This window comes from Trichomycterus rosablanca, chromosome 24 (genome assembly GCF_030014385.1).
Source record: "Trichomycterus rosablanca isolate fTriRos1 chromosome 24, fTriRos1.hap1, whole genome shotgun sequence".
In the NCBI taxonomy this organism is placed as follows: Eukaryota; Metazoa; Chordata; class Actinopteri; order Siluriformes; family Trichomycteridae; genus Trichomycterus; species Trichomycterus rosablanca.
In genome coordinates, this window is record NC_086011.1 from 7,832,486 (window position 1) to 7,858,035 (window position 25,550).

At 39.0% G+C, this 25,550-nt stretch overlaps 2 protein-coding genes across 2 annotated transcripts in view; both read right to left on the minus strand.

Moving 5' to 3' along the window:
- Nucleotides 1-9,055: 9,055 nt before the first annotated feature.
- Nucleotides 9,056-17,628, minus strand: chia.1 (chitinase, acidic.1). The gene is made up of 10 exons (XM_062987083.1): nt 17,586-17,628; nt 16,418-16,628; nt 14,603-14,659; nt 11,558-11,723; nt 10,603-10,727; nt 10,394-10,517; nt 10,118-10,300; nt 9,897-10,013; nt 9,692-9,818; nt 9,056-9,509 (listed from the first exon to the last, which is right to left on the minus strand). Exons 1-10 carry the CDS (start codon nt 17,626-17,628, stop codon nt 9,301-9,303), a joined length of 1,362 nt encoding a protein of 453 aa, XP_062843153.1. The 3' UTR covers nt 9,056-9,300.
- A 4,160-nt stretch (nt 17,629-21,788) lies between these two features.
- cntn2 (contactin 2) overlaps nt 21,789-25,550 on the minus strand; it is a 45,665-nt gene continuing 41,903 nt past the window's right edge. Inside the window, exons 20-23 of the mRNA XM_062987084.1 lie at nt 24,621-24,807; nt 23,245-23,357; nt 22,928-23,096; nt 21,789-22,132 (exon numbers count right to left, since the gene is read on the minus strand). Coding sequence (XP_062843154.1) covers nt 22,023-22,132; nt 22,928-23,096; nt 23,245-23,357; nt 24,621-24,807 — 579 coding nt within the window. The 3' untranslated portion in view covers nt 21,789-22,022. The remainder of the gene's footprint in view (nt 22,133-22,927; nt 23,097-23,244; nt 23,358-24,620; nt 24,808-25,550) is intronic.

Consider the following 25,550-nt stretch of genomic DNA (forward strand, 5'->3'; position numbering starts at 1 on the left):
ATAACTGAAGAAATCTCAGTCAGTGCAGAGCAAGGCAAAAACCACTTCTGAATGTGCATCCAAGTCCTCCAATGGCAATGCATAAGAAACCATCATGCAACTGGGCTTGGGAGTACTTCAGAAAATAACACAGTCAATTGCTGCATAAAAGGTGCTAGTGCTGGATCACCTCCCTGTAGGCCGATGATGATGATTTGGATTGATGATTACTTTGGATTTTTACAGAGGCTCACAGTTGTGGGTTAAAAGATAGAAAAGCAATGGACTTAACATACAGCCCTGTGGAACACCAGTGCTCACAGTCAGGACACGTAGAGGACACCAGACTACCCAAATTTACAGACTGGGATCTGTTCGTGAGACCCAGTTACACATGTGGGTGCTGATTCCCAGCTTAAAAATGTGACCTTAAATTCTCTTCCAGGCAAAGAGAAATCCATACACCAATTCTAGAAATCTGAACATTTGTATAAAGATACAAACACTTGGAAAACCACAGACTGATTCCTTTAATAGGCAGTATTGTGATGTACTTTCAATTGTTTGTTATTGTTTTTTGATATTAACTACCTGCTAACCTTTACAAAGCTCCCTATTGGCCACCTGGGTTTTCTAACATTCATTGGGAGCAGCTAAGGCTTTCTGTGGGGTGAACTTCTTTCTTTTTGTCTTTCTGGGTTAGCACGTACAATGTCGTGTCAACCACTCAAACCTGTTCCATCTCCTTTGCTGGGTTTAGATTATTTTTCTTTTTTTTTGTTTTGTTTTGTTTTGGAGCTGTTTAGCCACACTATTGTTCTACCCTGATTAGGTATTCCACAGTTGGGTTTATTTCTTATAACCTAGCAGGTGCGGGGCTCTACCTGGCACCCCTGTAGCAAGGTGCGCATTGCCCCGTTTCAGCAACTCACACACATATTTCATTCAACACACTATTAAATAAGTTAACATGGTGCAAGAACCCTTATCTTATCAAAACACGGTGGTTTAGAAGACAGCCTTGGAAAATTTGAACTGTACTCTAATAAATATCATACCACTGTTATCTTTCCTGTGCTGTTTTGTTTTCAAAGGTCTAGAAGATTCAAAGGTCCTGGATGTACTGAAGGAAAACGTCTCCAAAACAAGTAAATAAAAGGTTATTCAGGTCCTGTTTTCTTGTGGATCCACTGGACTGATATGAATAGACACTATGACCCAGTACTACACAAGTAAAGATTTAAAAATGTGTACCAGACTTTCATTATTTATTAATCAATTCATTATTTCATTGCTACTACTTGACTACTAGGTATGAGGCCAGCACATCCTTCAAGACATGTAATGCCGACCACTGCCTGTTATTGGGTAGATACTCTTGGTGACACCCTTGGCGGAGCTTCCAAATGGGCCAGTGCGATCGACAGCATATTTTCCCTGCTGTAGTAAAACTTTTTAAAAATCAATCTACCTATGTCTAACATTTTTAAAGTCATTACTCAAATTTTTGCCCAATTAAGATGTTACCGGTTCCCACCAACTAGCTGAGATACTGCTATTAGTTGACTGCTTTTAGGTATGAGGCCAGCACATGCTTCCTTCAAGGCATGTAATGCCAACAAGTGCCTGTTCTATAACCTGCAGCTCATGCTGCCATCAGGTAGATCAGTCCCCCTTTAGGAGGTTCCAAATGGGCCAGTGTGATCGGTTTAGCGGTTAAGGTAAATTTAAGAAGGGGGCAGTGGTAGCTCAGCGGTTCAGGTACAGGACTAGTAATCGAATGGTCACTGGTTTAAGCTCCAGATCTGCCAGCTTGCCACTGTTGAGACATTAAAACCACAGATTCAAACATAAAAACATAGATAGTTAAGATAAGTTCAGATAAATATCCATCTTTAAATATCCAATACAAGGTTCCATAGTTATGTCCCACAAAAGTTCAAGAACATGAGCTACTAAAAGAGGAGAGATGGATCAGACAAAAAGGACCAGTGCACCAAGACGGATTTAAACTTTAGAATATTCAAATCTGGCAAATTTGTGTTGACATTGGGAGCTCAGTCAGAAGTGATTGTCAGGCAGTTTGATGGTATGCAGTGTAAATAATGTTTGATTTTAAAAACTTTATTTATTGATATTTGTTTTTAATGCCTATTTGGAATTTGGAATTGTTTGGGTTTATTGGGTTTTTAAATTATTACAAAATATTTTAGCTTTTACAGATGTGTTTTTAATTAATGCTGCCCCTGTAATAATCATACTAATAATCAGTTTATTTTTATATTTATGTTGTCAAAAACATTTACGGTTATTCAAGATAATCCTTACATAATTAAATCTGTCTACAAACAGACCTGTAACATCACGAAATAAAAAAAACCCATAAAATTAATAAGCTGCAGATAAAAAAACAACAACTGTTTATTCATGGTAGACTTATTTATAGAAAAGACCATCAAATTAACCTAAAATCAAATTTTATTCTTACTGTTTTATTAATTTTACTGTATTATTTATTCTAATATGTTACAAAAATTTGTAATATATTTTACAATATAATGTTATTAATTGTATTATTTATTTTAATATATATTATTAAAATGTTTTAATATATTTTACAATATATTGTAAATAATTTTACTATATTACTAGACATTTATAATATATTTTACAATATACTGCTAAACATTTTATCATATTATTTATTTTTGTATATATTCATAAAATTGTGTACTATATTTTTCAATATAATATTAATAATTTTACTATATTATTTATTTTAATATATATTTAAAAAAAGTAATATATTTTACAATATAATGTTAACATTTTTTACCATATTATTTTAGCTTAGTTTATTTATTAAAAAAGTGGAACCCATTTGCATAGCTTCTAAAATGTACACCCAGTTTGCACAATTTTGGTTTGCATAGTTTTCCTCAATTTAACAGCAAAGTATTAAAGTTAGATTAGAATAAGTAACATGCCACATTATCTATTCATATTTTTTGCATCTTCACGGCTATGTGGCTGATTAATGAAATTAATTGTTGGATTCTTTAAACTAAAAAATACTTAGCTTTGTGTGTATATTTTATTTGTATATCTGTTTAACATAACATACATACATAACTTATTTAATTTAATACTTGAGTTTGTACTAATAATACAGATAAACGCTTAACATGAGCTTTTGGTATGTCAATACTTCAATTAGCAAAGACATTTGCTATCTGAAAGGAAACTTTAGAGCTCTCCAGGGTCTATTAAACATTATTATTACATCATTTTTATTTGATGTTGTCATCTCTGAAACATGTTGCATTAATGATCTGGTATCTGTGTATCTTGGATGAACTTTCTCTGATAAGTTATGTAAGAGATGCTAACAAGTGTGAATTATTTTATCTACTAATATTCTGTGTAAACACAATACAAAACAAACAATTGTACTTTACAGGTGTATAGTTTATTATATCATTTATTGTTCTTTCAGTGATTTTCACCTGTCAAGAATAATGACTTTAAATAAATTAAAATACATAAGAGATTTCAGTTGTTGGGTTTAGATTCATTTACAAGAAATTCTGAAAACATTTTTACTTCATCATTATGAGTGATTAAGAGTAGATTGATGGGTACAGATATCCATTCAATATCAAATCCGCAACACAGAAAAGTGTGCAAAAAGTCAAGGGGTCTGAATACTTTCTGAATCCACGGTATGATCTTGTTGTGTGTAAACACCTCCTGTGATTTGCTAGCTGAAAGCATAATCAATAATAGTGTCTGAAGATAATAGATTATATAGTTTGTGTTATCACATTCTGTAATCACTGTTTTGAAATGAGTAATTTTTACATTAGCATGAGTTATATGAATTATAAGATGAGCCTGTACATGAAGTGCGATGCTGTTTTATTTTGTAATCTAGTAGCTTCAATTCACACTATACACACTTTTTATCTACCTGGATATAAATAAATGTTTATATTGGAAACGTTATCTTAACTGGGCAAAGTAGTTTATTATGCGAGTTATCTGCACACTGACAAACATCATCATGCGGCATTTTTGTAGATTGCAAATTGTTTATCAGTGTTGTTAACTATGCGGATTTACACATATTATTTACAATTTTATACTATAAGTCTTTTACTGTGTATTTGAGGTCATTTTTGTTATTTGACTTCTTATTTACATTAAATTTTCTTAAACCTTTCTTAAAGATATTTGTAGAGGAATCAATATTGGGTATCAAAGAAGGAACCACAGCAGGCTCAGTCTATTTAAACTTTGTGAAAGAATTGTCAATCAGTTTTAAAAAACCTCTCAATGCAAGATTGCAAGTAATTTAGGTCTTTTACCATTTACTGTGCATAATATTGTGAAAAGATTCAGGGAACTTGAAATAATCTTAATCCAAGTGGTAAACATGTCTCTGGTTAAACTTTTTTTATGTGTTGCAGGCAATTAATTTGGTCAGTGAAAACATGCATCTCTCAATGCAAGACTGCAAGTAATTAAGGTCTTTTACCACCTGCTGTACACAATATTGTGAAAAGATTCAGGGCATTTGCAGTAATCTCAATCAAAGTAAACATGTCACTGTTTAAACTTTTTTTAATGTGTTGCAGGCATTAAATTGTACATTTTTTTATTCTCACAAAATAGAATTGATTTGGTCAATGAAATCATGGGAATAATTTCATTTTGTCCATTAAATAAACATTTCAAAGGCTGCTCAGGTGGTACAGCAGTAAAAACACATGCTGGAACACCAGAGCTGGGACCTCGAATATCGTATCGAGTCTTAGCTCTGCCTGCCGGCTGGGCCGAGCTTCCACATAAACAACGATTGGCCTGTTGTTCAGATAGGGCTGGGATATTAAAAGCAGGATAGGGATTCTCTCATAACTAATGCAATTACGACCCTGCTGGCTGATTGATGGCACCTGCACAGAGACGGGAAAAGAGTGCGTTGATCAGGGTGTGTCTCTCTGTACACAGTGCTGATCCGCATTGCACTCGTCAAAGTGTAGGTGACAAGATGCATACGGCTGCTGCCCACGTGTCGGAGAGGGCGTGGGTTAGATTTGTTCTCCTCAATCAGAGCTAGGATCGGCATTGGTGGAGAGGAAGCATGACGCAATCGGGCAATTGGACACGCTAAAAGGGAGAAAAAGGCGAGAAAATGCATAAACAAAATATTTAAAAAATAATAAAATAAATAAAAATTCTAAATAAATACCAAATCGCAATGAAGAAATTCTTGTTTTTATTGCATTACACAAAACATCCCAGCATATTCAGAAACGAGGTTTGTAATTTGATTTAACATTGCCATTCTTATAAATGTCTGCCATTATTACACTAAATTAAGCTAATATGAGCTGATTGATGCTTTATGTAATGGAACACAGAGAATGGTGATGTGCCAATTTAGATTAAGCCACACACATTGCTTAGAATTTAAAATAAATGCTGCAAATCACTCTTATTAGACAAGACTTTGTGCCATGAGCCGTTCAGTCATATTATTGTTGCTTCCTATCTGCAACTCATTGAATGTGGTTAATCCTTTACTTTGTCAGTGTTACAGTTTGTTATACTGTACAGTAGCCATGAAAAGGTCATGAAATTGAACAATAAATAACTTTCAGTGACCTGCTTTAATCTTACGGCCTTCCCTTATCAATGTCTCTGTTTTTACTTGTTTTAGTTTTATCATGAGGTAAACGTCTCAAGATTAGATAAACTGTTGAAGGGTTTATTTGTGTCAGATCTGCCCAGTTTCTGAGCCTAATCAAAGTCCATGTTCTGCATAGACGGTCCTACTTTGCTCCTTTGTCCTTTCAGAGTAGTGATTTTAGTACTACTTACAATATGCGCTATAACACCAAAACTGTAAACCAAACCTGTATTTTAATAAGGGATCAAATTTAATTTAAAATTTAATGCATCTGGACATCTGTCCTGCCTCCTAGCGGTAGGGGTCTGGGTTTTATCCCTTTTTGTGTGGAGTTTGTGTTATCTCCTGTGTTTGTGTGGGTTTCTTCTTGGCTCTGGTTTCCTCCCAAGCAAACACCTTTATCCAAAGCAACTTACAGTACAGTATTGAGGCTTAAGGACCTTGCTCAAGGGCCCAACAGCAGCAACCTGGCAGTGGTGGGGTTTAAACCTGCGACATTCTGATTACTCGTCCAGTACCTTAACCACTAGGATACAGCTTGCCCTAGTTTGGTGTGAAGGAACTTAAATTAGCCAGTGGTGTATAGTAACGAAGTAATAATACTTCATTACAGTACTTAAGTAGTACTGAAATATTTCTACTTTACTGGAGTATAAAAATTTTCTGCAACTTTCACTTTTACTCCACTACATTTTGTATAGAAATTGTGTACTTTTACTCCGTTACATTCGCTGCATGTAAATTCGTTACTCGTTACTACAAATGAAAGTTAAATGATGTGAGATGTGTGACGGACTGCACGCTGGTTTGGTGAATCTGCGCTTGTAAGTAAGATGGTGGTTAAACACATTAATGCGCATGTGCAAACGTTCTCTAAACGCTATCGGAGTTTTCTAAAAGTGCATCGTAAAAGACACGCAGATATGGACATTTCAGAAGCTCCCCGTCCAACACACTGATGTAAGTTAACAATGATTAACAAAGTAAAGCTGCAGCATCAGCGGTTATTAGCATTAACGTTGTTCAGATATCTACCTACCATTTTTACCGATTACATTCGAACCACTGAGGTGTATTTTATATACAAGACAAGATATTACTTCATATGTGTATTTTATTCATATGTGCATTGTTAGGGAACACAAATCTGTAGAAGGCACCATTTATCATGGCCTTCGTTTGGTGTTTAAGGGTCTCATGGTGCTGGGGTTGCTAGGCTCGGCTGGGTCTATGTAGGTCTACGTAAAGGAGAGATGAACAAAGCCTGACTTATGAGAGGCCCGTATAGGTATGTCCCCACATCTGGAACACATCATTGGGAGGCCTTTTTGACTTCAATGTATGTGAACTATAAGGTTCTCTTGGTGCAGTTGGGAGTTGGGAGCCAAGTCTTCTATAGACCACGTGTCCAGCTCTCTTTCTTTGTGTTTGAAAGATATTGAAAACAGATGTTCTCCTGTCTGTAAATCCTGAGTATATTTAAGGAGAGGAGTTTTCGGCTGAGAGCCAGAGAGAGAAAGAAGATTCGACTACAAGCTCTCTCTCAAAGTTGTTCGATCGATACGGTTTCATTCTGTAATAAACTTCTTAATTGCAAGTGAAACGTGTCAACCGAGTCTTCATTCTTCGTCTATACCTCATCGCTAAGAAAGACACCTCACCACAAATAAAACGTTTCACTAAATTTGTTTGGAATTCATTGACTGCAAAACTCATGAAGACACGTCCATAATTTTTAAAAACTCACCTACGGACAAATATTTCCTCAGATAACTTCTGTATTAGACCGGCGGAGGAGAGATTCATGGTGCTGAGGAACATGCAGCACATCTTTAACCCTTTAATCATCTCAAGAAGAACTCTAAGAAATGGTGTTTTCTTAAAGTAAGAATACCAATATTATTTTAGTTTAACACATGCCATTCAGTGAGTAGATACAGCCCAAAAAAACATTATTTAAATACATCTTATTTTACTCAAATATTTTGATTTAAATTAATGGTTGAACAGATCATTAAAGGGATAAAAGTGCCACACATTTTGTTAAACTCTCTTGAGTTATGCTTTAAATTATTTGTGCCAAAATTATTTTTTTGTTATTGAAATATACTACCCAAAAAAAAAAAAGGGACAGTATAGAAAATGCAAATAAAATAGATGCAGTGTTTCTTACATTTACTTCGACTCACATTCTAAAAACGTTGGAACAGGAACATTTAGGGCTAGTAATAAGTAAAAAAAAAAAAAACTAAATAATGTCATGATTTCAAACAGGTGATGTCAACAGTTGATTATGATCATGAATTGGCACAAATCATGTTCAGATGAAAGGAAGAAAACAGGTTAATTGTTAAGGTGGTTTACAGGCTTAAAAGAACAATCTTTATATTTAAAATGACCGCTTCCATTTATACTAACAGCATTTACTTTTACTTCTACTTTTAATACTTAAGTACATTTAATATCAAATTACTTTTGATACTTAAGTACATTAAACATCAGATACTTTTAGACTTTTACTCAAGTAATATTCTAAAAGGTGATTTTTAGTAGACTGGTTTCCCATTGGTAAAATAATGTTCTATTGTCTCCCTGTATAGACTTTCCATGTTTTTTTGTAGTGTTGACCAAGTAGTGACCTAAGATGGACCAGAAACTTTCTTTTTTGGTGGTCTTTGATTACTTTTTCATGAATTTGGAGTGCTCACTGTGCATTTTGACCATTGACGACTGACCTCTTTTCTTCTGTATAGTAACACAACAGACTTTTATTACCCTGCTTCTGACATCATACTACCTTTACCTGCAAGAAGTCTGTGGTCAGTGCAAGTCCCAGGTTAGGGCTTCAGGTTCAAGGCTTGTCTTTGTGGCAAATGCTTTGTACCCCTTACATTGCACCCCTGTATAGATTACTGGTGCATTAACAAAATTACCAGTACAATTATAAACCTGTACATAATGCATCTTTATTAAGGCACAGTGACAAGTGGAAAGTAATGTTCACTTAGTTTTACTTGGATTCATTAATCCATCAAATAGAACAAGATAAGACTAAGGCCATCACTAAATGGTTATGGCATATGGCAATATGCATTGTCCAGTGGAATTTAAGCAGCATAGTGGCACCACATCCCACCCCACTTTCCAAGGATGACCTCAAACCAGTTTAGTCCTCACCACAGTACTATATGAATCAAATATACAATATATTGAATGTATATTTTGTGTCAATTAACTAAGGAATGTGTTTTTCTATAAACAAAAAATAAAGAAATTAAAATGTTTATGTAATTTGTACCTCTTTTAGTTGTAAGACATTGAATGGTAGGTTTATGCAGCAATAAAAAACAAAACAAAAATATAAAATAGGCACTTTTTGTGACTAACACATGTCTTGTGTTTATTCGGAGTGGATCTATACACTTTAGGTATATAGTAAAAACATAAAAACAAACAATGGTAACCTTTTTTTTACCCTTCACTATAAGTAAAGCCACGTAAAGAACACCTTTTTATTAAAATGAGACAATATACAATTATTAAAAGTCAAAATAATTGAAGATTGAAGATGCATTCACATTTATTAAAAAGTGTGTTTGATTTTGTTAACATAGCCTGCCCTTGGGCTTTTATGGCCAGTTACAGCATTTACATTCATCAACATAGACCAGGCCTGGCTGGCATTGGTGCAGGTACGTGTTTCCACGGAAGCATTGAAAGTAGCTGCCTTGATCGGTGGGGTTAGGGTATAGGCCGTCTGGTTTTCCGGAGCAGAAAGAAGCAATAGGATCCGGGGTTGTAGTTGGGGGACGAGTTGTGGTCGGCTTGGGAGGGAAACCTACAAAAAGAGAATGGTAATATTATGCTTAATATATATTAATTAAACTTAATTGATATTATTGCGTATTTTGCTTTGCCTAATGCTGAAGTATGAAGCCCTTGAGGATTTGGAGACTACTTACTGACTCTCATGACTCATATGGGCTAAATTTGTTCCCAGGTTGGGGTGGCATTTCTTACCCAGTGAGTTGCGCAGATTGTTAACCAGAGGGTAGGCTCCAGCTGAACAGAAATGTCCTCCAAAGTCATCCAGGTCAAGTGTCCATACTGATGCCCCACCAAGGTTCATAGAGGTGAGCCACTCAACCTAAGAGACAAAACAGATGGTCTAAGAGGGTCATACAAATACAACTACGTCTTAATAAGATTAATAAGATTTCTTTACCTTGGCAGCAATGCTTTCTTGGTTGTCGTATCCTACCCAAGACTTTCCTTGGACGGCATAGGGGACGCTCTGCTCACTGATCCATTCAACCTTTGCTGCTGCTGCGAAGGTGCAGATCTGCGGACCAAATTGCCCCTTATTACTTACTCAGGCTAAATATGGCAGCTTTCTCTATTTAAATACTATATTTCATCATTAACTGATAATTAACTGATGATCACCTCATAATATGACCAGTAACCCGCATCACGTGTGTAAGGGCCAGCATCAGCTGGACCATTGCTTGGTGCACCAAGGCCTGTTGCGGAGGTGGTGAGCAGAAAAGTGCGTCCATACGTGGGCAAACCCAAGAGCAGCTTCTTAGGTGATGCACCTTTACTCATCCAATGGGACACTGTATAATTCTAAACAAAGTATAGAAGTAAATTAATAATCAAGCCAAGTATTATAGCTGTTTTCTTCTAATGAAAGATATTGAATATAGGGTTTGCTCTTACAATATTGTGGTAGACGTGGTTTCCTATATCCTTGGAACTCCTAAACAGGGGGCTGTTGTGACCAGTAGCCTTCTCCCATGAACCATGGTAGTCATAGGTCATAATGCTCAGGAAGTCTACTTCGCTGTAATGATAAAAACACTGTATAATAAGCAACCTTTCATGGGTTTATATGATTTCATAATGCATTAAATATGTCTATGAAGTACCTTGTGATTTCTGGCACGTCATAAGCAATATTTATGGTGGACCATATGGCAGCGACTTTGGCTGAAAGCAGCAGCGGGGTCTTTTTGGTATCGATGGCTTCCTGCTTAATGGACTTTCTCAGCTCCTGAAGAAGAAGCAACATAACCAAAATCATGGTTTAGAAAAGGAAAACTAACAATGCAATGATAGTAGAAATTATCCTCAGCAAGCTGTGGATTCCAATAACAGTCGCAATGACCAAAACTATTCCACTTTCAATGGGTGCAGAGCGTAGCTCATGAAGGAAGTCACGTTCTGTGAGCTGGCTTGGTGGGTATATAAGGTGTGGAATGCACTCTCAACCGATTTGGGTATGACTCCATCCTTGCAGATCATGTACACCCATACATGTTTTCTAGCAAGACAATGCTACACGCCACACGACTAGAAATTCCCCACATTGGTTGGAAGAGCATGACTAAGACTTTCAAGTATTACCCTGGCCCTATAATTCCCCAGACTTGAACCCAATTGAGCATCTGTGGGACCACCTTGATGGTCGTGTTCGCTCTATGGATCCTCCCTATGCCCCCTCCAGCAAGTGTGGGATGCACTGCGGTCAGCATGGCTCCAGATACCTGTGACAACCTCCCAGCCCATCTAGCTGCTATTACTCCGGATATTAGCTGATGGTCATAATAATGTGGCTCGACAGTGTATATATTATCAAATCTATTAAAGTATCAATAGTAATAACATCTGTCTAATGGAACTATTCTGCAACACCCTCTGGCAATTTGTAAGACATGGGGTGAGTCATTTTGTATAATAATGTCATTTTGTGTAATTTCTACAGTAGTGACTCCCAAAGTAGTCCTACCAAATGGCTAACTATTCTGTTTAGTGCAATGTAGTGTACAACATAATAGCCTCTACGTTTTTGGTAGTGCCTTTTATGAACAGTAGCTACTGTACCTGTACAAGAGCAGTGAATCTTTGCCTGTCGTCAAGAGGGCTGCCGTTATGTCCAGGGAACTCCCAGGCCAGATCAATGCCATCGAAGTCGTGAGCGCGGAGGAAGAGCAGAGCAGAACGAATGAAGGCCTGACGGTTGGCTGGACTGGACACCACGCTAATAAACCTGATGAAGAAGTGATCTGCGTGAGCTGGTTGTTATTGTTGACAGACAGGCTAAGTTCTTCGTTTAGACTTGTTTACCAACTTAATATTTCATTTCAGTTGATTTCATTGGGACTAATCGCAAACTGGTAACCACCTGAGATGCCATGAAGATTTAGCAACACCCTAGGAACTACACATAACAGCCCAGCAAACACCTAGTAACACCTAACAGTTAATCCACACCACATCACAACTCTAGCAATCATCTGGAATAGCACTGCAACCATCTAGCAACACTACGGCAAATCCTTATCAACACCCTAGCAACCACCTGAGATACTTTGGCATACTTAATTCATTATAAAGCTATAGAGTACATAAAGGAAGTCTTGGGAGAAACAGGTAACAATTGGGAGCAGATAGACAGATTTAGCAACACCCTAGGAACTACACATAACTACGGTGGCCGAGAAGTGCAAAACAAATTTACATTTCAGAAAACAAAATTACAAAAAAACTAAAACAAATTTACAACAAAAGCAAAAACAAATTTACAAGTGCTCGGGTACCCAGTGTTTGTAAATTTGTTTTGGCATATGTAAAAGTGTTTCAGCACTTGTAAATTTATTTTCGGCATATGTAATTTTGTTTTCTAAAATGTATATTTGTTTTGCACTTCCCGGCCGCACATTTCTGACGGAAAAGGCAGGGACAATAACACCGGAAGTGCGTGTTGCTTACCTGCTGTCAATCAAACTGTTTCTCCGCGATAAAGTGAACGGAGTTTGTGATGGTGACGATAAACAAGGTTTTGTCTAGTTTGTGGAAATCATTTTATCCAGTTGACCCGCTATTGTTTTTCTTGTGGAAAGTTTTGTGCAGATGTTTAGACGTGGCGTGTGCATCTCTATCTACCGTCCGCTCTTCTAAACATCTAAGGAATTCCCACAAGAACAACAAAAGCGAAATAATGAAAATAATTAACACAAAATGGACAAAACATTGTTTATTAGGGACGGAACATTTGATACCGAGGCTTTAAAGCTTGTTTCACTTTTGTAACACTGGACTCAGTGTATCGGAGCTCGTATTAAAGCAGCATGTGCGGGACTGATGAAGCTTTGTGCTGAGTTTTATCACACTCACTATATAAGAGACAATCAAACCAGGGTTACCCACCGTCCTGTAACATACACAATCCTTCTTTATCTGGAGACCAAACGCCGGGTTTAGTACTGAACTGATACAGGACGCTTTGTTCCGTATTTTTATCAATGGGAGACTGAGGGAATTATATTAAGTAGTGTTCACTTTTATTCTTAGTAACGGTGTGTGTGCGCTGGTTATAGCAGCAGGGGGGACCTTACACAGTCATGAGAACAAAGGTTTTATTTATGGTGTTTAAAATTTATTATTTTCATTCTTTATAATAAGTCAGAACCATATTTTAGGCAAAACAACGCACTCCTCCCACTGTGCTACACATACAGCGGTTTATTAAACAGGTTATGTCACGTTACTAAGAATAAAAGTGAACACTACTTAATATAATGAATTAAGCAGCAGTTTCCTTCTGTTTTATACACATCACACTGTCTCCCATTGATAAAAATACGGAACAAAGCGTCCTGTATCAGTTCAATACAGAACGCGGCGTTTAGTCTCCAGATAAAGCAGGATTCTGTATTTACAGGACGGTGGGTAACCCTGGTTTGATTGTCTCTTATATAGTGAGTGAGATAAAACACAGCACAAAGCTTCATCAGTCCCGCACATGCTGAGTCCAGTGTTACAAAAGTGAAACAAGCTTTAAAGCCTCGGTATCAAATGTTCCGTCCCTAATAAACAATGTTTTGTCCATTTTGTGTTAATTATTTTCATTATTTCGCTTTTGTTGTTCTTGTGGGAATTCCTTAGATGTTTAGAAGAGCGGACGGTAGATAGAGATGCACACGCCACGTCTAAACATCTGCACAAAACTTTCCACAAGAAAAACAATAGCGGGTCAACTGGATAAAATGATTTCCACAAACTAGACAAAACCTTGTTTATCGTCACCATCACAAACTCCGTTCACTTTATCGCTGAGAAACAGTTTGATTGACAGCAGGTAAGCAACACGCACTTCCGGTTTATTGTCCCTGCCTTTTCCGTCAGAAATGTGCGGCCGGGAAGTGCAAAACAAATATACATTTTAGAAAACAAAATTACATATGCCGAAAATAAATTTACAAGTGCTGAAACACTTTTACATATGCCAAAACAAATTTACAAACACTGGGTACCCAAGCACTTGTAAATTTGTTTTTGCTTTTGTTGTAAATTTGTTTTAGTTTTTTTGTAATTTTGTTTTCTGAAATGTAAATTTGTTTTGCACTTCTCGGCCACCGTACATAACAGCCCAGCAAACACCTAGTAACACCTTACAGTTAATCCACACCATATCACAACTCTACCAATCATCTGGAATACCATTGCAACTATCTAGCAACACTACGGCAAATCCTTATCAACACCCTAGCAACCACCTGAGGTACAAATATCCTGTCCTAGCATGTCATTTTAATATACACTGGGAGAAAACCAAATAGGGTATATCTGTAAAACTTCCTATTGTATTCAGTTGATTTCATTGGGACTAATCGCAAACTGGTAACCACCTGAGGTGCCATAAAGATTTAGCAACACCCTAGGAACTACACGTAACAGCCCAGTAAACACCTAGTAACACCTAACAGTTAATCCACACCATATCACAACTCTAGCAATCATCTGGAATAGCATTGCAACTATCTTGCAACACTACAGCAATTAACACCCTAGCAACCACCTGAGATACTTTGGCATACTTAATTCACTTAATTCATACTTAATAATGGTGTAAATGGTAAAACATACGGGCTGATGCCATTGTACAGGCCTCCAACTGAAAGCAGTGTCTTCAAAGCAGGGTTTCTGCGGAGAAAAAAATAGAAATGTGTTCAATAACATACTGTATACTATAATTTTAATTATATACAGTGTATCACAAAAGTGAGTACACCCCTCACATTTCTGCAGATATTTAAGTATATCTTTTCATGGGACAACACTGACAAAATGACACTTTGACACAATGAAAAGTAGTCTGTGTGCAGCTTATATAAGAGTGTAAATTTATTCTTACCTCAAAATAACTCAATATACAGCCATTAATGTCTAAACAGCCGGCAACAAAAGTGAGTACACCCCTAAGAGACTACACCCCTAAATGTCCAAATTGAGCACTGCTTGTCATTTTCCCTCCAAAATGTCATGTGATTTGTTAGTGTTACTAGGTCTCAGGTGTGCATAGGGAGCAGGTGTGTTCAATTTAGTAGTACAGCTCTCAAACTCTCTCATACTGGTCACTGAAAGTTCCAACATGGCACCTCATGGCAAAAAACTCTCTGAGGATCTTAAAAGACGAATTGTTGTGCTACATGAAGATGGCCAAGGCTACAAGAAGATTGCCAACACCCTGAAACTGAGCTGCAGCACAGTGGCCAAGATCATCCAGCGTTTTAAAAGAGCAGGGTCCACTCAAAACAGACCTCGCGTTGGTTGTCCAAAGAAGCTGAGTGCACGTGCTCAGCGTCACATCCAACTGCTGTCTTTGAAAGATAGGCGCAAGAGTGCTGTCAGCATTGCTGCAGAGATTGAAAAGGTGGGGGGTCAGCCTGTCAGTGCTCAGACCATACGCCGCACACTACATCAAATTGGTCTGCATGGCTATCACCCCAGAAGGAAGCCTCTTCTGAAGTCTCTACACAAAAAAGCCCGCAAACAGTTTGCTGAAGACATGTCAACAAAGGACATGGATTACTGGAACCATGTCCTATGGTCTGATGAGACCAAGATTAATTTATTTGGTTCAGATGGTCTCAAGCATGTGTGGCGGCAATCAGGTGAGGAGTACAAAGATAAGTGTGTCATGCCTACAGTCAAGCATGGTGGTGGGAATGCCATGGTCTGGGGCTGCATGAGTGCAGCAGGTGTTGGGGAGTTACATTTCATTGAGGGACACATGAACTCCGATATGTACTGTGAAATACTGAAGCAGAGCATGATCCCCTCCCTCCGGAAACTGGGTCGCAGGGCAGTGTTCCAGCATGATAATGACCCCAAACACACCTCTAAGACGACCACTGCTTTATTGAAGAGGCTGAGGGTAAAGGTGATGGACTGGCCAAGCATGTCTCCAGACCTAAACCCAATAGAACATCTTTGGGGCATCCACAAGCGGAAGGTGGAGGAGCGCAAAGTCTCGAATATCCGCCAGCTCCGTGATGTCGTCATGGAGGAGTGGAAAAGCATTCCAGTGGCAACCTGTGAAGCTCTGGTAAACTCCATGCCCAGGAGAGTTAAGGCAGTTCTGGGAAATAATGGTGGCCACACAAAATATTGACACTTCAGGAACTTTCACTAAGGGGTGTACTCACTTTTGTTGCCGGTGGTTTAGACATTAATGGCTGTATATTGAGTTATTTTGAGGGAAGAATAAATTTACACTGTTATATAAGCTGCACACAGACTACTTTTCATTGTGTCAAAGTGTCATTTTGTCAGTGTTGTCCCATGAAAAGATATACTTAAATATCTGCAGAAATGTGAGGGGTGTACTCACTTTTGTGATACACTGTATATTAATCTGGAACTGAAAACAGCTGTATGCCGCTAGTTAGCTGCACTTACACAGTCTTCAGGCTGTTCAGTTTTTTGTACATATCCTCATCGTTCCACTCGATGGGTTTAACCTGGTGGTCAGGGCTTATGGTGGCCAGTGTGTAGATGACGTGTGTGCAGAGGAAGGGATCTACATTGTCAGGTGTGAAGCGCCCATTGCCTGGTCTGTACTGGGACCAGTTGGCGAGGTAGCATACCAGCTTGGTTGAGGAGCAAGTCGCTATGGGAGAAACAGCTGTCTTTAGGCTCATCATACTGTATATGATACTACATCATACCAAAGTTTATACTTTAAATGTCCTGGCAGATAATTATAATATGCATATAATTATAATTACAATGAATGTATTCCTCCGTATTGTTCCAATATTTGTGTTTCTCACTGTATTCTGACTGTTAAGTAAAAAATTGTACTTTGATCCAACCACTCCTAACAAATAATTGCTATTTTTCTAGGTTTTCTAGGGCTAATTATAGAAGTAACAAAATACACCAATCAGGCAATGCAATCCTAATATTGTGTTGGTCACCCTTTGCTGCCCCATGCACTGTGTATTCTGACACCTTTCTATCAGAACCAGTTAACCTCTTCAGCTCATCTGTTGGATCGGACCGCACAGGCCAGCCTTCACTCCCCACGTGCATCAATGAGCCTTGGCCGCCCATGACCCTGTTGCCGGTTTCCCGATTGATAGATACTGACCACTGCAGACCGGGAACACCCCACAAGAGCTGCAGTTTTGGAGATGCTCTGACCCAGTCGTCTAGCCATCACAATTTGGCCCTTGTCAAACTCGCTCAAATCCTTACGCTTGATCATTTTTCCTGCTTCTAACATCAACTTTGAGGGTAAAATGGTTACTTGCTGTGTAATACAGTATATCCCACCTACTAACAGGTGCCATGATGAAGAGATAATCAGTGTTATTCACTTCACCTGTCAGTGGTCATATTGTTACACCTGGTGGGTGTATATTTATTTATTTCTCTATTGATTCAATCAAGCCTCATTAAATTTTCCAAAAAAAAATAGCATATATGACAATATATTTATACAATAATACTATAGATAATTACCAAACTGCAAAGAAAGCAGAACTGCGAGTCCTATAAAAGAGAAAACACGACAGATATAAGATAACAGTCAGAGATTAAATACTTGATACAAATACTGTACATAAAACAATGCAAATACCTGCAATGAGAGTGAGTTTCATCATTGCTGTACTGAGCCAAGTCAGACCCTAGAGATGTAAAACAGTCAGTATAGTATTAATAATAATAATAAATAAAGGTAAAATCTGTCTAAATAATTCGCTACATACATTTAATAAAAACAAAGTATTTTAATGTTCAGACCAATTTTACCTGTCCTATTCCCAGAGAATCCTTTGCACAAAGCCTACGAGGTTCAACTTTATTTATACCTGAAGCATATTAATAGGAACCAAAGTACAACAGATAAGTACGTGGGGCCTAATCGGAACTCGGGGAAACAGGCTGATAATTCACTTTTTTATGACATTACCGCATTTCACATTAATGATAATTTATGATTTATTTATTACCAGTGAACGACCTGAACGCTGGAGCAAGCGCTCTTATCGCGGTCTTTATAATATTCGATACACTTCATACACTCTTTATTGATGCTTCTGGGAAAATTAGTTATCTAGTTTAAAAGGGGCTAATAAACTTAGATAGCGAGGACTTGCAAAATTTCCCATAATTTCCGCATCCATTTTTCATCGTTTGGCCTGATTTTTATCCTTACAATAAAATATAATATAACAGACAAACACTTTCTTTCTCATTCAGCTATAAACGAGCAATTGACAGTCCAACGCCTAGTTTATTAATTACAGTTTACATTAAACAGATTTGCATTTGTAAACAGCAATATACACTGATCAGCCATAACATTAAAACCACCTCCTTGTTTCTACACTCACTGTCCATTTTATCAGCTCCACTTTGTAGTTCTACAATTACTGACTGTAGTCCATCTGTTTCTCTGCACCCTTCGTTAGCCCCCTTTCATCCTGTTCTTCAATGGTCAGGACCCCCACAAGACCACCACAGAGCAGGTATTATTTGGGTAGTGGATCATTCTCAGGACTGATCCATGGTGGTGTGTTGTATGAGTGGATCAGACACAGCAATGCTGCTGGAGTTTTTAAATACCGTGTCCACTCACTGTCCACTCTATTAGACACTCCTACCTAGTTGGTCCACCTTGTAGATGTAAAGTCAGAGACGATCGCTCATCTATTGCTGCTGTTTGAGTTGGTCATCTTCTAGACCTTCATCAGTGGTCACAGGACGCTGCCCACGGGGTGCTGTTGGCTGGATATTTTTGGTTGGTGGACTATTCTCAGTCCAGCAGTGACAGTGAGGTATTTAAAAATGCCGGCCATTTGATTCATAGATTTTCTGACTGACTGTTAAAGGCTTGTGCTGCAAAGCCAGTTCTGGTGGAGATCTCCTTCTCGATGATGTCGGGTGAGATGTAACTGCCCAGATACTTGAAGTCCTGTCTATTGATTATGCTTTCTCAAAAAGTAGAAGAGGACCCAAACCATGACACCAGACCTTCTCACTGTGGGAATGGAAGGTGGGCTAAGCAAAAGACCTCCATCATTTCAGCCTCTGACACTTTAAAGTATTAAAACGCCCCAAATTAATAACATTAGTACATATTTGTTGTCGGCAATTACAGCTTTAAGGTGTGTTTGGTATAAAAATGCAGCTTTTTGCAGCATTGTGGTTCAGCTTTGGTTCTTTTGTCTTACACAATTGTTTTAAATTCAGGAAGATTATAAAGGCCAAGGAGGTTGTTCCCTGACTGGCTTTTTTGTCCCTTTTCTTTTGAGTGCTGAGGCTGTTGAGTCTCAAGCTTAGGTCTCTACAATGGTGGGCTAACATGTTAGACTAAACACCAAGGTCAAATTAATACATTGACTTCCACGTCATCTGACTTCTATGTAGACTTCTGACCACCACTGTGTACACATTTGTAATATAATGTGAAAAAGTACCAGACACACTATTTATACAGTCAGAATGCATTTATTGAAGAATATTTACAAGTTCCATTTGAAAGACGTATTCAGTTCACATTGGACAGGGTCATGGGTCATTTAACCACTGACAATTCATGAGACTCAAAAAGGTCGTACAAAATAATAAAGTTGCCACTTTGCATTGACCAGTGACTTGTGTTTTGCAATATGGTAGATTATGGGAACATAGAGGTAATCCCAAATAAAAATAAGGACTGAATGAGAATGAGGTGCATCCATGAACCAGTGACAAAAGCCTTCAGACAAACCACAATAGAATACCTGAATAAATATAAATAAAACACACATACGACATTTAACTACAAACAAGCGGTGAATGTAACTCTCTATGTAACTATGTACTCTGTGTTTCTGCATTTTACTACAATGCAAATGTGTGTATGTAAAATTATTCTAGCATTTTCTATAATCTGCATATTCAGTTGAGGCTTGAATCCAAAAAATCAAGTGAAACAAACCCATGAGGAATGCGGTAAGGTTCCTTAAGAACGCTGCCAGAAATTGGTGCCAGGTACCAAAGATTAATAATTGAGAATAATTGTTATATTAGTTGTTAAGCTATTAAAATTGTTTTTGTTTGACTGGTTTATTGCAAAGAGCTGAACGTTTGTAAATGTACATGAGGGCAATAATCAATACTGCTATACACTGATCAGCCATAACATTAAAATTTCCTCCTTGTTTCTACACTCACTGTCCGTTTTATCAGCCCCACCTACCATATAGAAGCACTTTGTAGTTCTACAATTACTGACTGTAGTCCATCTGTTTCTCTACATATCTTCTCACCCTGTTCTTCAATGGTCAGGACCCCCACAAGACCACCACAGAGCAGGTATTATTTGGGTGGTGGATCATTCTCAGCACTGCAGTGACACTGACATGGTGGTGGTGTGTTAGTGTGTGTTGTGCTGGTATGAGTGGATAAAACACAGCAATGCTGATGGAGTTTTTAAACACCTCACTGTCACTGCTGGACTGAGAATAGTCCACCAACCAAAAACATCCAGCCAACAGCGCCAGTGGGTAGCGTCCTGTGACCACTGATGAAGGTCTAGAAGATGACCGACTCAAACAGCAGCAATAGATGAGCGATCGTCTCTGACTTTACATCTACAAGGTGGACCAACTAGGTAGGAGTGTCTAATACAGTGGACAGTGTGATACATACTGAACACTGCAGATTGGGAACACCCCACAAGAGCTGCAGTTTTGGAGATGCTCTGACCCTGTCGTCTAGCCATCACAATTTGGACCTTGTCAAACTTGCTCAAATCCTCACGCTTGTCCATGATTCCTGCTTCTAACATCAACTTTGAGGGTAAAATGTTCACTTGTTGCTTAATATATCCCACCTACTAACAGGTGCCATGATGAAGAGATAATCAGTGTTATTCACTTCACCTGTCAGTGGTCATATTGTTACGCCTGGTCGGTGTATATTTATTTATTTCTCTATTGATTCAATTGAGCCTCTTATTAAATTTTCCACAAAAAATGAGCATATATGACTTATACAATAATACACTACACACACACACTAACACACCACCACCATGTCAGTGTCACTGCAGTGCTGGGGATGATCCACCACCCAAATAATACCTGCTCTGTGGTGGTCCTTACCATTGAAGAGCAGCATGAAAGTGGGCTAACAAAGCATGCAGAGAAACAGATGGACTACAGTCAGTAATTGTAGAACTACAAAGTGCTTCTATATGGTAAGTGGAGCTGATAAAATGGACAGTGAGTGCAGAAACAAGGAGGTGGTTTTAATGTTATGGCTGATCAGTGTACATATCAATACAGGGAATTAACTACAGTAAACTTTACCCCATTACATTTTTGGCAAAAGCTTCAGCTTTTACATCACACGAGATAAACAAAATAATATAATGGCAATGATAACCGGAGAACTCTGATCGACGAAGATAACTTTATAAGCCTTACCGCCTTTATTATCTGACATTAATAATCAACTATTGTCTAGCTGCTGTGCCGTGGCAGCATTTTAATAAAAACATGTCTCACACACACACCTGCACACACACCTACACACACACTAGAAAAGAAGTGATGCGGTCGAGTTCGTTCTAGCACTACAGTGTTTCAGAAGTCAGCAAAGACACTAAACGGTGTAAATTAAATATTAATTTAAAATAAAAATGAATAAAAAAGCTAAACATTCATTTGAATGCTGACGACCATGTACATTTTTTAAATATCGTGACTCAGTGATGTATACGTGTATACCTGTTGTGGCTCGGAATCATGAGGAAAACTGATAAGCTAGTAACCACCGCCCAAATCCCACACAACCGCATGACTAGCCTATCTCAGAATGTTTAAAAAAGTATTATTTATATATAAAAAAGGTTCAAACAAATACCATTCGCCTCATTTAATATTAAACCCCCACCTGCTCAACCACCCCAACCACCCCAATCCTCAGTGAGATCCCAGTGCCCAAAGTCCTAGCCCTCGTGGAGTGTATTTACGTAGCCTTCGTCTGTGTGGTATTACTGGGTATTTCACTGGCTGATCACGGTCGGAATTAAAACCAGCGTGGTCCACAGAAGAAATAAGGAACTGCAGAGTCTGGAAATCCCAGCAGTGTTTTTCTGAACCATCATTCCAGTTCCTGTGGGGCAAACAAACCATTAAGACTTCCAATACTCTTCTTTTAAAATAACATACATAAAATACAACCATAACATTAAAACCACCTCCTTGTTTCTACACTCACTGTCCATTTTATCAGCTCCACTTACCATATAGAAGCACGTTGTAGTTCTACAATTACTGACTGTAGTCCATCTGTTTCTCTGCATGCTTTGTTAGCCCCCTTTCATGCTGTTCTTCAATGGTCAGGACCCCCACTGGACCACTACAGAGCAGGTATTATTTGGGTGGTGGGTCATTCTCAGGACCACAGTGACACTGACATGGATCAGACACAGCAATGTTCAATGTCCCTGCTGGACTGAGAATAGTCCACCAACCAAAAACATCCAGCCAACAGCGCACCGTGGGCAGCGTCCTGTGACCACTGATGAAGGTCTAGAAGATGACCGACTCAAACAGCAGCAATAGATGAGCGATCGTCTCTGACTTTACATCTACAAGGTAGACCAACTAGGCAGGCGTGTCTAATAGAGTGGACAGTGAGTGGACACTGCTGTGTCTGATCCACTCATACCAGCACAACACTAACACACTAACACACCACCACCATGTCAGTGTCACTGCAGTGCTGAGAATGAGCCAACACCTAAATAATACCTGATCTGTAGTGGTCATGTGGGGGTCCTGACCATTGAAGAACAGCATGAAAGGGGAACTACAAAGTGCTTCTATATGGTAAGTGGAGCTGATAAAATGGACAGTCAGTGTAGAAACAAGGAGGTGGTTTTGGAGTTGGTGGTCAGAAACATACCTGTATCTCGAGACACTATGATCTCATGGGCAGCCCCGTCACCTCCTTCCCCCCAAGAGCGAATCTCGAGAACCACGTAGCCGTTATCTTTGGGCAGGGGCAGATTGACCGATGTCTTGCCTTTGTCCAGGACTTTTAGAACTGACTGTCCTTCGTACTTGTATAGAACCTATCGAGAAAGGGACTGCAATGAATTTACAGTTCAAAATATGTGGACACCTGACCATGAGCTTATGGACGATCTAATAAGGTCAGGGCTCTGCATGCTGATGGAGTTCTTAGATAAGGTCCAAATCAGGTTAAAGTATCTGACTTACTTTGTATCCTTGCACCATTGACTCATTGTCCATAGATCTGACGTGATCCCATCTTACTGTTACCCAAGAACCATCAGTCTTCCATGAGACGTTCCCTGGAGGACGGTTAGGGGCTGGAAATAAAGAAGAGAAGAAACGATGTTTATTTTTGATGCATTAATATGATCGCAAGCATAAGTATTTATGATATTAGCAACTACAGCTGGTGACTTCTCTGTGCCCATAGAAAAAGGGCTAATTTGACCACACCCATAAAACCCATAAAAGCAAGGCTTTTACTCATAAATATGTCATGAAATTTAATGGGGTGGCACGGTGTCTAAGTGGGCAGCCGAGGAAATAGATAGACAGATGTCATGAAATGTAATATACACTGATCAGCCATAACATTAAAACCACCTCCTTGTTTCTACACTCACTGTCCATTTTATCAGCTCCACTTACCATATAAAAGCACTTCTTTTGTAGTTCTACAATTACTGACTGTAGTCCATCTGTTTCTCTGCATGCTTTTTTAACCTGCTTTCACCCTGTTCTTCAGTGGTCAGGACCCCCACAGGACCACCACAGAGCAGGTATTATTTAGGTGGTGGATCATTCTCAGCACTGCAGTGACACTGACATGGTGGTGGTGTGTTAGTGTGTGTTGTGCTGGTATGAGTGGATCAGACACAGCAGCGCTGATGGAGTTTTAAAATACAGTGTCCACTCACTGTCCACTCTATTAGACACTCCTACCTAGTTGGTCCACCTTGTAGATGTAAAGTCAGAGACGATCGCTCATCTATTGCTGCTGTTTGAGTCGGTCATCTTCTAGACCTTCATCAGTGGTCACAGGACGCTGCCCACGGGGCGCTGTTGGCTGGATATTTTTGGTTGGTGGACTATTCTCAGTCCAGCAGTGACAGTGAGGTGTTTAAAAACTCCATCAGCGCTGCTGTGTCTGATCCACTCATACCAGCACAACACACACTAACACACCACCACCATGTCAGTGTCACTGCAGTGCTGAGAATGATCCACCACCCAAATAATACCTGCTCTGTAGTGGTCCTGTGGGGGTCCTGATCACTGAAGAACAGGGTGAAAGCAGGTTAAAAAAGTATGTAGAGAAACAGATGGACTACAGTCAGTGATTGTAGAACGACAAAGTGCTTCTATATGGTAAGTGGAGCTGATAAAATGGACAGTGAGTGTAGAAACAAGGAGGTGGTTTTAATGTTATGGCTGATCAATGTATTGTTATTCCTTGTAGTCGTCTCATCAAAACCAGATGTTCAGCTAAGCCTAATTTCTATTAGTTTTAATAAATTCTACACTTCTGGTGCAATTAAATATTCCAAACCTCTCTTACACCAAATACAAAGAACTCTTACGAGGTTTCTTGGTGATGACGGTGGTCCGTGGAGAAGGTGGCCCCGTGCCGGCACTGTTGTAAGCCAGAACGGTTACGTGATAGAGCGTGTTGGGTCTTAACCCAGATACACGTGCTGCGTTCTCCAGACCTGCTGTTCGAACCCGGTCTGCTGCTGCTTCCCTCTCGTGTTGCCGCCAGTACCGGATCTATGAACAGAGAGCACATTAGGTGTGTAACACAGCCCTAACAGCTGTTAAATCTGTAAGCATGTGCCAGCGTTCTTCACATTTATTGTTATGGTACAACCCCAAATCAGAGAAGGTTGGGACAGAATGTAAACTGCAAATTAACTAAAAATATGCAGTGCTTCATACATTTACTTTTATCTTTTATACCTTTTTCTACCGATTTTAGGGCGTCCAATTTTTTACCGGTCGTGTTATGCTTAGGGATGTAACGATGCACCACAAGACAGTTTAAAATCGATTCACATGTGTAACGATTCAAATCCATTTACATGTATAATGAATCGATATTCACTTTAAACAGCAGAGGGCACTGGCGCCTGGTTGACGTCACTACAGGGTTGCCAGGTTCTGAATTTTCCAGTATCGTGAATCGCATCGCATTGTGGGTAGAGAGTGTATTGTTACCGGAGCCGACCCCCGCCCTGATTGAGGTGAGCGAGACTGTCACACGCCCCCTCCGACACGTGTGCAGTAGCCGACTGCATCTTTTCACCTGCACGAGGTGAGTTCATACACGGATCATCTTTGTGTATGGAGAGCCACACCCTGATCAACGCAATATTCCTCGACTCTGTGTGGACGCCACCAATCAGCCAGCAGAGGTCGTACTTCGCTCAGTTATGAGGAGTCCCTATCCGGCTTTATCCTACTCTATAAACAACAGTCAATCGTTGTTCATATAGCCGCCCAGCCCAGCCGGA

What these genes read in the sequence shown, in the direction of transcription:
- chia.1 (XM_062987083.1), bottom strand. Translation starts at nt 17,628, where the DNA reads ATGATGAAACTCACTCTCATTGCAGGTATTTGCATTGTTTTAT. An exon ending in ACCACGTCTACCACAATATT is followed by an intron (nt 10,301 to 10,393) that starts GTAAGAGCAAAC and finishes TACTTTGTTTAG; the next exon opens with AATTATACAGTGTCCCATTG. An exon ending in AAGAAAGCATTGCTGCCAAG is followed by an intron (nt 9,819 to 9,896) that starts GTAAAGAAATCT and finishes TTTGTCTCTTAG; the next exon opens with GTTGAGTGGCTCACCTCTAT.